The 13666-nt window shown below is 51.6% G+C and overlaps 1 gene segment (V, D, J or C); it reads left to right on the top strand.

The window, feature by feature from the left end:
* Window positions 1-12442: 12442 nt before the first annotated feature.
* LOC123347482 lies at window positions 12443-12997 on the top strand. The segment is given in 2 exon segments: window positions 12443-12561; window positions 12657-12997. Coding segments are annotated over 2 exon segments (387 nt in total).
* The last annotated feature ends 669 nt before the right edge of the window (window positions 12998-13666 follow it).

The raw sequence follows: 13666 nt of genomic DNA, 5'->3' as shown, positions 1-13666 counted from the left end.
TCTCCCGGCAGCCGCGCGGGGGCAGCAGTGACACACACACCGCTCCGGGCTGGGACAGGAGACCCGGCACCCGGGTGAATGTAACACAAACCTCCCGGCAGTTTTAACCCTTCCGTTCCCGGGCAACGTGTCTCCCCTTCCTGCCCAGAGCCCCACTGGGTGCAGAGATCCCCGCTTCATCTGTGAACCCCAATCCGGAGTGAGTCCTGTTCTCAGTCGCTCTCCCCTCGCTGAGCCTGCACGTTGGCTCCCCCGGGGCCCGTCTCGGTGTCAGACTCACAGGACAGCGACTGTCAGTTGTAAACGGGACAAGCGCATTGGGGTTCGCATCAGACCCCACGGAGGGAGTGAATTGCCCCCTGGGGCCAAATCCTCCGTTGGTGTAAAGTCACCGCAGCTGCTTCTGCTAGACTCGAGTTACTCCAGATTTACACCAGGGAGGCTCTGGCCCGTTCAGCAAACTGGGACGTTTAGCGCAGTAATGCAGCAGAAGGTGATTAGTTCATTATAACCCGTGTGGGGCCCCTCACCGGGGCGTCTCAGCCCTTCACACGCGGTTATCACCTTTCTCCCCACAGCGCCGCTCGGAGGCCGGGAACTATCCCAGCCCCTGGGTCAGAGCGGGGAGACTGAGGCACGGAGAGCTGGAGGCTGGATATGGAAATGGGCCATTCAGAGTCCGGGCGGGGCGGTGGGCAGAGATCACCCAGCGCCTGAACAAACCCCACTCCGCTGGGCCTGGGGATGTGGCACCGCCGGGACTTTCCCAAGCGGCTCATGGATTGTTTTCACCCCACTGACCAGGGCCGGCTCCAGACCCCAGCGCGCCAAGCATTGTCCTGGCAGGGCGGCATTTGGCATTTGGCTCCGGCGGACCTTCCGCAGTCATGCCTGTGGATGCTCCACCGGAGCTGCGGGACCACGGGACGGTCCGCAAGCACTTCTGCCCCAGCCGCGGGACCGGGGAAGGGCGGCGTGAGCGGCGCAGCGCGCCACACTGCTTGGGGCGGCGGAATTTCTAGAGCCGCCCCTGCCACTGACATTGGGAAATCACCGCCCATTTTACTTCATTTTAGTTCTCCCTTAGGTAAAGGCACAGACACGATGCCCCAGCCCAGGCACTTCACAACACAGAGTGAGGGGTCCTCTGAGTTCTCTTTTTCAAGACTGAGACTAAAGCAAAGGGCAGAAGCTTGTATCTTATAAGGAAGGGAATATGCAAATAGGTTGAGAATTTCCTTGTTCAAATCTGTCCCTCTCTGTGCCCAGGCTGCACCCGGAGACACAGTCCGCAGCCCCTGGGTCTGTCCAGTGACTGGCCAATCCCCCTGAGAAACCTCCTCTCCAGCAGCAGGGAAACAGAGACTTTGGCTCCATTTGGTTTTCATTCTATAATGATTCAACCTGTAATTGCTCCACTTCACGCACTGCCATGCTAAGAGCTATTCTCACCCCTTTTTCTACTCCAAACACACAAACAAACAAAAAACCCACAAACACAGAGGAACATCTAAACACGTACATGAGTCTTAGAATCAAAGAACTGGAAGGCACCTCAAGAGGCCATCATGTCCAGTTCCCTGCACTCATGGCAAGACCAGCACCATCTAGACCAGGGGGTCCCCATCGCAGTGCCCGCGGCGGCTTCTAAATGTGCCCGCGTCCTGGCCAGCGGTCGAGCATCTGACTAAATGCTGCCGAATTTCTGCGGCATTTCAGCGGTGATGCCTCTCGATGCTGCTGCTTGCTGCCGACAAGCAACGTCATTGAGAGGCATCACCACCGAAATGCCGCAGAAATTCAGCAGCATTTTTGCACATGCTCAACCACCGCCATGGCCCTTCATCTGGCGTGTGACAGACAAAAAGGTTGGGGACCACTGATCTAGACCAAGCGGTGTCATCCAGAGGTGTCACCACCAAAATGCTGCCGAATTTCAGCGGCATTTCAGCGGCTGCTCGACCGCCGTCTAGGATGCAGGCACATTTAGATGCCCCCATGGGCACCATGGTGCTCGCGGGCACCGTGTTGGGGACCCCTGTAATAAATCAATCCCTGATAGATCAATCCCTACCTGCCAATCCAGCAGGTAGTGAAGACCTGCCCTGAGAGGGAAAGCCACTGGTCTGTCTCAGGAATGTTATGCCATTGTGTACGCTCGGGAGAAGTTAAGCCCATACATCTGGGGACACAGATTCCACCTGTAGACTGACCATGCTGAGCTAAAGTGGTTTCACACAGTCAAAGGGACTATACAACCCGTCTATACAACTCGCCAGATCGGCGGATAGTGTTCGATGTATCAGAGATCAATTTATCGCATCTCATCTGGACACAATAAATGGATCCAGTAATTGATGCCAGGGCTGCCTAGAGAATTCTGGGGGCCTCGGGAAAAGCAATTTCAGGGGCCCCTTCCATAAAAAAAAGTTGCAATACTATAGACTAGTATATACTCATGGGAGCCCCTGTGGGGTCTCGGGCAAATTGCCCCACTTGCCCCCCCCCAGGAAAAATAAACATTTAAAAAGGTATCACTGGTTCTCAGCATCAGCTAGTGCTAAAAGGCACCAAAGCTCATTAAAAGGGTTGGACAAATATTTTCCATCTAAACTTTTTTTGGATTGAAAACTCAAGGTTTTTAAAAAGCAGAAAAAAATCATGGACAATGTCTGCTTTCCTTCAAAATGTGTTGTGGGATTTTTAATTGAAAAGCTGAAATTAGTCTGTCAAAACCTGAACATGGTTTGGGGTTTCAGAAGTGTGTGGCCAAATATTTGCTGTTGTCAGAGTGGTACCGGTGTGGTGCTCTGCTCTCTCCAATGTTGATATCACTCGGCTGCGTTCGTGTGTTCCCTCTGTGTGCTGCCCCAGCTCTGCGCAGATAGCTGACACAGCAGACAGGATGAGAACCCCCAATAACCACAGAGTCCATTAAGATGCAAAGCCACGTCTGCTAGGTTTATTGCGACCTCAGACACCCTTGCAGGGTCCCCGTAGATTACTTAGTCTACCGGGCGTACTGCGAGAGAGTGCCTCTTGGCAATGGACCCGGCTCAGTCAGTGGCGGGACTTTCCACTGCCCCCTCGGCCGGACAAAGACACCGCCCCAGCGATGCATTCTTATACAGAGGTACAAACAAGTTACACATCACACCTGACGTATTGAGGTGCAACCCCTCTACGTAGCAAGGTACAACCCCTCTACGTAGTACATGTTAGTTCGAACAAAACAACTCTATCCATCATATTACCCTTTTGCCCCTGTCATTGGGATAGGCCAGCCTGTTCCTTGTTATCTGTGTGGAATGTGCAAGTATGTGAATGTTCTGATATCTAGTGTTCAGTACCTTTTAGGTATGTATCTTCTTGCAGCATCAGCTCTTTCCTTGCCAGCTTCTGTGAGCAGGGCTTGCCTCTGGCTCACAGCTTAACTTTGCTTTATGTTAGCAAAGTCTTGACCATTACTTTAGTTCAGACCTTAGGCCTCATACTGGGCCTCTGATACTAAGGTTTATATCCCAGGGCCTCCTCTTACTACATTTGTTACTTGCTCTGTTTGTTTGTTTAAAGAAACAATAAAAAAATTCTGCTTAAAAAAAATCCAAACTTTTGAACCAACTCAGCTTGTGACCAAACGCCTAAGCCCATCCAGTCAGAGATTTTCCCAGGTTTCTGATACTCTGCTGGCTTCCTTGACTCATACCTGTCTCCATAACTTTGGGTTCATTTAGCTTAGAACATAAGAACATAAGAATGGCCATACTGGGTCAGACCAAAGGTCCATCCAGCTCAGTATCCTGTCTACCAACAGTGGCCAATGACAAGTGCCCCAGAGGGAGTGAACCTAACAGGTAATGATCAAGTGATCTCTCTCCTGCCATCCATCTCCACTCTCTGAGAAACAGAGCCTAGGGACACCATTCCTTACCCATCCTGGCTAATAGCCATTAATGGACTTAATCTCCATGCATTTACCTGTTTCCTAGAGACTGGCTCCATGGGGTCCCTCACAAACTGGAGACGGTTACTGTGGGTTTGTCTTTCATATAACTTATGTACATACTCCACAAACTGAGCATTTGAGCTTGTTCCAGAATCTGGGATGAGCCTATGTTGTGAAAACTGAAATGCTCAAAATATCACAAGCATGTGAATGGACACAGGGTGCTAAAAATTAAATTAACCCAGGGGTTCTCAAACTGGCAGTTGGGACCCCTCAGGGGGTCACGAGGTTATTACTGGGGGTCGCGAGCTGTCAGCCTCCACCTCAAACCCTGTTTTGTCTCCAGCATTTATAATAATGTTAAATATATTAAAAAGTATTTTAATTTATAAAGGGGGGAGGGTCACACTCAGAGGTTTACTATGTGAAAGGGGTCACCAGTACAAAAGTTTGAGAACCACTGAATTAACCTCCTGGAGCCTCGGGGAAAGCAGGGGAGGGGGGTCTCCCTTGGTAGGGTTGGGAAGGAGGTAGGTGGTGTAGGATATTGCTCTTCTTGTGTGATCCCTCCTCCATGGCTCTCTTGGCTCTATCACTGTTAATCTAAAGTGGCTAATTTTCAAGGAAGCTACCCTCCTGGCAATCTCTCTATGGCACTGAAATTAAATGTAGACTATAATTTGGCATTTGAGAAGTGAAAGGGATGGTAGCCCTAAGGGAAAATCTAACAGCTTGGTGCTTTGTGTTAAATAGCTGTCTGAAAGCCTCAAACTGCTCAATGAGTCTTATGGTAGGGAAGGCTGTGCCTCCCAAACAGCCTGGCCCAGCCCCCTATCTGCCCCCCACCCACTTCCTGCCCCCCGACTGCCCCCCCTCAGAATCCCTGACCCATCCTGCTCCTTGTCCTCTGACCGCCCACCCAAGACCCTCCCCAAACACCCCCCCAGGACCCCACCCCTCATGTACCCCCCCTGCTCCCTGTCCCCTGACTGCCCCGACCCCATCCACCCCCCGCTCCTGCTGAGTCCTGACAGACCCCCTGAATGCCCACAATCCAACCCCCCATTCCTCATCCCCTGATCGCCCCCCTGAACCTCTGCCCCCTCCCTGTTCCTTGACTGTCCCCGGGACTCCCTACCCCTTATCCAACCCCCCCAGCTCTGGCCCCCTTATCATGCCATTTACCCCCACCTCCCCGCTCTTCTGGAGCCTCAGCCGGCGGCGTCCAGGAGCGACCCTGGACAGCGCTGCAGCAGCGTGGCTCCAGCGGGACCTGAGCTTCGGCAGCAGCTCACAGGCCCAGCCCCTTACCACGTGGCTCTGAGCCGGAGGAGCTCAGGCCCCACCCAAGCCTCGCTGCTTTAGCTCTGTCCAGGGCCGCTCCTGGTGCGCTGAGGCGCCGGGGAATGGGTGGAGGCGGGGGGGAGGATCCTCCGACATTCTCCTGGGGGCCGCTGCGGGGCCTGCGGAAAATTCCCCCCCCCCCCCCCACCGTGGCCCTGTCACCGTCACCACTTCCTCTTAGATCTCAAAGCGCTTTGCAGGGAGGTCAGCACCATTATCCAGGCAACTGGTTGCTCATTGATTCATGGATTCCAAGGCCAGAATAGACCATTTGAACATCTAATCGCACCTCCACAGGCCAGAGAACTTCCCCAAAAATAATCTCTCAGGCAGATCTCCCAGGGAAAAAACGTGCATTCTTGGTTAAAAAATGGTCAGCGATGGAGAGCACACCAGGATCATTGGTGAGTTGGTCCAATGGCCAATTATTCTCACTTAGATATTTGCACCCTATTTCCAATCTGAATGTGTCAAGCTTCAACCTCCAGCCTTTGATTCCTGTTATACCTTTTGTCTGTCAGATTAAAGAGCCGAGGATTAAATAGCAAAGAATCCTGTGGCACCTTATAGACTAACAGACGTTTTGCAGCATGAGCTTTCGTGGGTGAATGCCCACTTCGTCCGATGCAAGAGTGGAAATTTCCAGGGGCATGTAAATATAAGCAAGCAAGAAGCAAGCTAGAGATAACGAGGTTAGATCAATCAGGGAGGATGAGGCCCTGTTCTAGCATATATTTACCTGCCCCTGGAAATTTCCACTCTTGCATCCAACGAAGTGGGCATTCACCCAAGAAAGCTCATGCTGCAAAACGTCTGTTAGTCTATAGAAGCAGCAAAGAATCCTGTGGCACCTTATAGACTAACAGACGTTTTGCAGCATGAGCTTTCGTGGGTGAATACCCACTTCTTCAGATGCAAGAAGTGGGTATTCACCCACGAAAGCTCATGCTGCAAAACGTCTGTTAGTCTATAAGGTGCCACAGGATTCTTTGCTGCTTCTACAGAACCAGACTAACACGGCTACCCCTCTGATACTTGTTAGTCTATAAGGTGCCACAGGACTCTTTGCTGCTTTTACAGAACCAGACTAACACGGCTACCTCTCTGATACAGGATTAAATATTTGCTCTCCATGTAGGAGCTGATCCGATGTCAATGGCGGTCAAAGCCACGTCCCTTCTCAGTTCAGGAAGGTTTGGGTCCGAAAGTTATACAAATTCTTCGCCCACCCCTCGGAATCGGAGGATAAGAAATTTGATCATTCAGGGAAGGAGTTTGTGTGTCTTATAAGGAGCGGGATATGCAAATAGGGGTGACACTTCCTGTTTAAATCTCTCTCTCTCTGCCCAGGCTGCACCCAGAGAGACAGTCCGCAGCCCCCTGTGTCTGTGCAGTTATCAGCTAATCCCCTCAGAGCCCTTCCCTCCAACTCCAGGGAAAATGAGACTTCAGCACCATGTACTGTTCATTGTAGCAGCTCTGGAAGGGATCTTCTCCCCTGGAAAGCACTGGCGGGGCAAGGGAGCAGTCTATTATCGTTATTACTATTGATATGATTTATAATATCTTTCTATTCCCAGGTGCCCGGTCGCAGATCCAGCCCCTGGACCCCCAAGTTTATGTGAAAAAGCCCGGAGACTCCCTCCGCCTCTGCTGCAAACCCACCGGGTTCACCCTCAGCAGCTACTGGATGAGCTGGGTTCTCCAGGCCCCTGGGACGGGACTGGAGTGGATCGGGAAATACACCCAACTTCAACTACACCCAGCCCTTCAAGGGACGCTTCAGCATCTCCAGGGACAACCCCAACAACCTGCTGTATCTGCAAATGACCGGCCTGAAGCCCGAGGACACCGCCCGGTATCACTGGGCTAGGCACACAGTGAGCAGATTAAAGCTATTAAACACGGAACAAAAACCGAGCTGAAATGGTACAACTTTACCAACATGCTGCAGAGGGCAGCAGTGAACTACAATTAAATGCCGATTTATTAAATCATTTAAGGCATTAGTATTAAAGAGCGTGTTTGTGTTCATATCAGCAGGTAAATATTTAGGGATTTCTATGTGTTTTAGTGATATGAGACAAACATTCTTTCAGATCTTGAATAGCCACTGGCATTACCGAGAATTAAGTGTGAAGTTAAATCCATGGCACTACGAATTGTACCATGGTACCACTACAACTGGAAGTGGTGTCCTGCACAGAGATGGAGTTACGCAAATGCCAAGTGCTTTCCTGAATCAAGGCTTAAGAAATTATTCTAGGGTCTAGATGAAATCACGAATTAACTTGCATCCTTGAAAATCATTCCCCGACCTTCTATCTCCTTAAACTGTTTGGAATATCCCAGCCCCAGACTGCTGTGGGATTTTACACAGCAATCTTTGTAAGAGATTGCTCACTCTGAAATGTTGCTGAGCTGTGCCTCTGAGCGCACTGGATCTCTCCTGAGAAACAACAGGTCCTCCACCCATTAGAGAGTTTGCTCCCGATTTTCAAAGGAACCCAACGTTGTGAGGTTTCAAACTCCCATGGGATTTGAGAAGTTACATTGTTTAAGCTAAAATCCTTTAAAAACTCCCCCCCCCCTGTATCAGAATGCATCAACACAGGGGCAGGGCTCAGCTTCTAAGGTCTATGTATTACTGTTAATTTTTATTATTTTATCCAGTGTTCCCATGGAGACTTTCATTTACCTTATTGACATTTTTATCTGTATTATTGCCTATATACAGTGGGTGTTGAAAATAATATTGACACTAATACTAAGAAGGAGAAGAGTGAAATAACTTCTGTGCAAGAGATTTTTTTACAATTAACCCCACTGAAAGCAACGGGAGTTCTCTGTCACTTACAGTTACACACACATACAAATACCTGCTGGGTTATAATCCTAGGCTGGAGATTTTTTCAGGTACCGACTGTCCATTTTCTCTCTCTCTATATATATATAAGAGCAGAGTTTAGCTCTTTAGGACTTCTGGGCTACAACATTCAAAGCAGGCTAGGGGGTACCCACACGCAACTCCCATTCATTTTAAGGTGCTAATCTAATAATAATTCTGTCTGGTCATCCAACATTGCAAGGAAGAGTTTCAAACATAGGTGGTGGAACTAGGGGTGCTGCTCCAACCCTGGCTTGAAGTGGTTTCCATCATATACAAGGTTTCCAATTTGGTTCAGTGTCTCTCAGCATCCGCACTATAGATATTGTTCCAGCACCCCTGCTTTCCAATGCCTGCCTCCTTCTCATAGAAGAAGAAAAATATGTTTTCAGACATTAGTAATAGCACCAACCCCTAGCATTTATATAGCGATTTCCAGCAGGAGATCTCAGCGCACTTCACAAAGGAGGGTCAGGGTCTCTATCCCCATTTTACAGAGAGAAGTGACTTATCCAAGGCAACCCTGCAGACCAAGGAATAAACAGCCGGTGTCCCATGGCCCGGCCCAGCGCTCTCTGCACTGGACACACGGTGGGAAGGACTCACAGACGAAGAACAGACAGAGCTCAGCGGCAGGTGAACAATCGATGGTGCAGTTTGCCTGTCAGAGGCAGCGAGCATCCCTAGAGGTCACTGCAGCAATGAGCCTGTCAGAGAGACTCCAACCCTCCTTCTCCCGCCGAATATCTTCTTCCGCCGAACCCGTCTCCGGGAGGCCCGAGTTTAACGAGGGCTGCGGTCTGGGGTGTGGTTTTTAAAGAGGGGAGATGCAAATTCAGTGTCTCGGGGCCCCGCATAAATCCAGTGTTCTCCTGGAGGGCAGAGTGTGAACGGGGAGCAGGCCAAGGTCTTGCAGTTCCCATCGGAAACCCCCCCAGCCTCAGCAGCGTGAGATTGTGGCTGAATCTTCTCTTGGCTCTAGCGGCCCTTCCAGGTACTTCCCGCCTGCCCCGCCCCCAGCATCGGTGGGAGACTCCGGGGCAGTTTGTACATTCCTGCCCCAGCCCAAAGCGCAGTGAAATGAACGAGCCGCTTCCCAGCGGCTTCTGTGAGCTTTGGCTCAGGTCGTGTGTTAACACGATTCTTAATGGCTTTTTCCCTTCTTCCCCCCCCCCCCCCCGCCAGATGTCCGGTCCCAGGTTCTTCTGGTGGAGTCCGGAGGTGGAATTCAGAAGCCCGGGGGATCTCTCCGCCTCTCCTGCAAAGCCTCCGGGTTCACCTTCACCAGCTACCATATGAGCTGGGTCCGTCAGGCGCCCGGGAAGGACCTGGAGTGGGTCTCACTGATATACAACCCTGCTAATAGCCACAGCGCGTTTTACAGTGATGCGGTTAAAGGGCGATTCATCATCTCCAGAGACGACTCCAACAGCCTGGTGTATCTGCAAATGACCGGCCTGAAAGCGGAAGACACCGCCCGGTATTACTGTGCGAGAGACACAACGATCAGAAATCAACTGCAGTGAATACAAAAACCTCCTCCTCGGACGCAAACAGCTCTCAGGGCCAGCAGAGAGCAGCAGGCACTGACACGGCAGAGCAGCGGAGACACCGGGAAATGGAATAAGAAACCGCCAATAATGTATCTGGGCTTCAGTCATCTCAACATGCAGATTGGCAGTTTAAGACTCGCTATGTTGAGAGAATAGCGAGGACTTTACTTAATGGGTAGCAATGGAGACATTGAATCCGCCTCAGTAGCTATTGATCATTAGCTTTCTGCCCTTCAACCCGCCTTGTGAACATGAACGAAGAGGAAGAAATGCCAGAGACATTATTTAAAGAGTCTGTTTGCTAGAAGCTGGGAATGGGTGACAGTGGATGGATCACTGGATGATTCCCTGTTGTGTTCATTCCCTCTGGGGCACCTGGCATTGGCCACTCTCAGAAAACAGGATACTGGGCTAGATGGACCTTTGGTGTGACCCAGTGTGGCTGTTTTTATGTTCTTAAGATGAGCAATCAAGAAGGAATTTTGTCTCTAAAAATTGTAGAGAACCCTGCAGAAATGATTCTTTGAGTGAAGTTCTGCTCTTCTCCTTCACTCAGGTAATACTTTCCCACGACACCCACCTCCGGGAGGCTGAGTTTGCTGAGGGCTGAGGTCCAAGATGTGTCTTATAAAGAGTAGGAGATGCAAATTCAGTGGTTAATGCGACTCATTTTCCCCCTTTGATTAAAATTCCCTGCTTCAATGTACCGCTGCCTTGTTTTGTCCCTTGTGCCCCAGGGGCCCGCTCCCAGGTGGTTCTGACCCAGTCGGGGCCAGCGCTGAAGCAGGCCGGAGAGTCCCATACGCTGCAATGTGCCACCAGCGGGTTCGCTCTGAGCGGCGCCTGGATGTGTTGGTTCAGACAGGAGCCGGGAAAGGGCTGGGGTGGGGGACCAGGTACTATGATCCCTCCATCCACAGTTACGCCTCCTCCATCCAGGGGAGATCTGCAGCCTCCAAGGACAGCACCACCTTCCGCTTGCACATGAACAGCCTGAAAGCCAAGGACACCGCTGTGTAGAGACACTGACACACACAGTGAGGGGAAGCCAGTCTGGGCTCAGACAGAAACCTTCCTGGCAGCTGCAGCAGAAGCCTAAAATAGTCCCATGTTCACCTCTCAGTTCCCGTGTGCGGATAGAAAGCAGGAGAGGTGAAAACACAAACCCTGGCAGCTATAAAAGGGAACGAGGCTGTTCCCCAGATCCCTGTTGGTCAATGCCAGAGAGCTGGGTCGTGTCTGTTTATAGATTTATTTCACTCCCTGCCCTGTACATTGTCTCCCTCCGATTAGCCTCATCAATGAACTGGTCTCCAGCCAGTCTGAGAGCCTAGTACCATGGCGCATTATGGAGCCACCCACCCTCTTCATCTGAGCATCGTTCAGTGTAACTGTCTATGGAACATTCCCTGAGAACTCCCCCCTCCAGTGTATGTGAATGAGGGTGGGGATATGAAAGGGAACACGAGTGGTCATGGGAATGGAGATCTGTGTGTCAGCGTGAATGCTGCTACTTGTCTGAAAGTCAGTGGGAATGGGAATATTCCTTTGGTTTGACCCAGTCTGTCCCTTCTTCTGTTCTTAATTACAGTCTAGGCTCCCATAGTCCTAGGCACGGTACAAACACAGACCATAAAACCTCTCCCAGTCCCACCACGTTTACAATCTGAGTGTAAATGGGAAGTGGAGTGGGACTGGGAACAGGAATAGAAACACGAATATAAATATCAGAGGGGGAGCCGTGTTAGTCTGGATCTGTAAAAGCAGCAAAGAGTCCTGTGGCACCGTATAGACTAACAGACGTTTTGGAGCATGAGCTTTCGTGGGTGAATATTCACTCCGTCAGACGCATGGGTATTCACCCAGGAAAGCTCATGCTCCAAAACGTCTGTTAGTCTATAAGGTGCCACAGCAGGACTCTTTGCTGCTTCTACGAATATAAATATCAGCCGCGCAGAATAATCTTCCTTCACTGTTTGAATCCTTTCTCGACTCCCCCCTAAAGAAAAGCTCCCAGAGACGCTGCTCTCGGCCCACTAATGTCAGGGAGGCTCCACTGCAAAACCTTAACTCTGCCCTCAGACTCCCCCACACCCCGCAGCTTCTCCCACCTGCACCCACAGGCGGGCCCCAGACCCGGCCCAAAGCACGAGCCAGGCTTGCTCCGATCACGTTCCTAGTGTCACGGATCATTTCAATGGAGCCGGTCACTGCCGGGAAGGGAAAGGGGCTTCCGTCCCCAATCCCCCCAGCGCCATGCGGAATCTTCCCTCTCCAGCGGGTGGCCCAGCCCAATGGATCCCTGGGACACGACCCCTCCCCAGACATCGCCTCCCCTGACCGGATGTTACATGGTCCTTGTGCGCCTGGAACGGGGCTCCAGAGCTGACTGGCCCCCGACCCCAGCCCCAGTATCACCTCACAATAGCCAGGCCCTCAGTTCCTAGGTGAGGAAATACAGTCACTGCAGGGAGCTGTTCATTCCTCCCAGGGGTCCGAAAGTGTCAGGAGGATCCCAGCGCCCTGTGCCCGGCGCTGCACAGACACACAGGACGGGACACTCTGACTCCTGCACCCGGAGCGCTGGGGCGAGTCACTCAGATCACTGGCAGCAGGAGTGTGTGTCTCTTATAAAGCGGGGACATGCAAATGAGGGAGACAGTTTCCTGTTTAAATCTGAGCCTCTCTCTGCCCAGGCTGCACCCGGAGACACAATCCGCAGCCTCTGGGTCTGTGCAGTGACCAGCCAGTCCCCTGAGAACTTTCCCCTCCAGCACCCGGGACAATGGGATTTTTGATTCTTGTAATTTTCGCTCTAGCAGCTTTGGAAGGTATTTTCCTCCTCTGAATAACGGGCAGAGCTAGAACAATAGATGCCATTATCGCTGTTTATATATCAATATTTATAACCTATCTTTATTCCCAGGTGTCCGGTCCCAGGCGCTGGTGGAGTCCGGAGGGGATGTGAAAAAGCCCGGAGACTCTCTCCGCCTCTCCTGCAAAGCCTCCGGGTTCACCTTCAGCAGCGCCTACATGAACTGGGTCCGGCAGGCTCCCGGGAAGGGACTGGAATGGGTCGCTCAAATATACCCCAGTGGGAGTAGTACATACTACCTTGATTCAGTGAAAGGCCGGTTCACCATCTCCAGGGATAATCCCAAGAGTGAGCTGTATCTGCAAATGACCGGCCTGAAGCCCGAGGACACCGCCCGCTATTACTGTGCGAGAGACACAGTGACACGAAACCGGTTTGTGATCATACAATAACCCAAGCTGCGGAATCGCGCTTCTCCCGGCAGCCGCGCGGGGGCAGCAGTGACACACACACCGCTCCGGGCTCGGACAGGAGACCCGGCACCCGGGTGAATGTAACACAAACCTCCCGGCAGCTTTAACCCTTTTAACCCCTTCCTGCCCGCAGCCCCGCTGAGTGCAGAGATCCCCCGCTCCATCTGTGAACCCCAATCCGGGAGAGGCGGCTGCTGAGGGAGAAGCAGAGGTCCGTTGGTGGGCGTGCGGGGCCCTGAGTGAGGGTTGTTTGACAGGCAGGGCGGGGTCAGTGATCTCTGAGTGATCTCCCCCCTCAGCCCATTGATCATCCTCTGGATAAAAATCCACCCTTTTGTAGAAGGGGCAGCACAAGCGTCTATGCACCTCCTGAGTGGCACCGAAGCATTTGAGGGTCTGATGCCCAGATCCACATTCCCACCACAATCCAAAGGAAACACGTCCGTGAGTTTCATGCTCCGTGGTGGGAAGAGGAAGGCCAAAGTGGGTATGGATCCAACATAAATGTGAATGGGAAGGGGAATCGAAACGGAAGTATCCAGGGGGTATTAATCTGAACCTGAATCTGAATGGGGATATGAAGTGGAGTATAAATGGGACTACAGGGGGAAATGGGAACAGTTATATGACTATGAACTCCTACGGATG

This window comes from Mauremys mutica, chromosome 13, assembly GCF_020497125.1.
Source record: "Mauremys mutica isolate MM-2020 ecotype Southern chromosome 13, ASM2049712v1, whole genome shotgun sequence".
NCBI classification, from domain to species: domain Eukaryota; kingdom Metazoa; phylum Chordata; order Testudines; family Geoemydidae; genus Mauremys; species Mauremys mutica.
The sequence above is the reverse complement of the archived record's forward strand: the minus strand, read 5'-3'. Positions and strand labels throughout refer to the sequence as shown.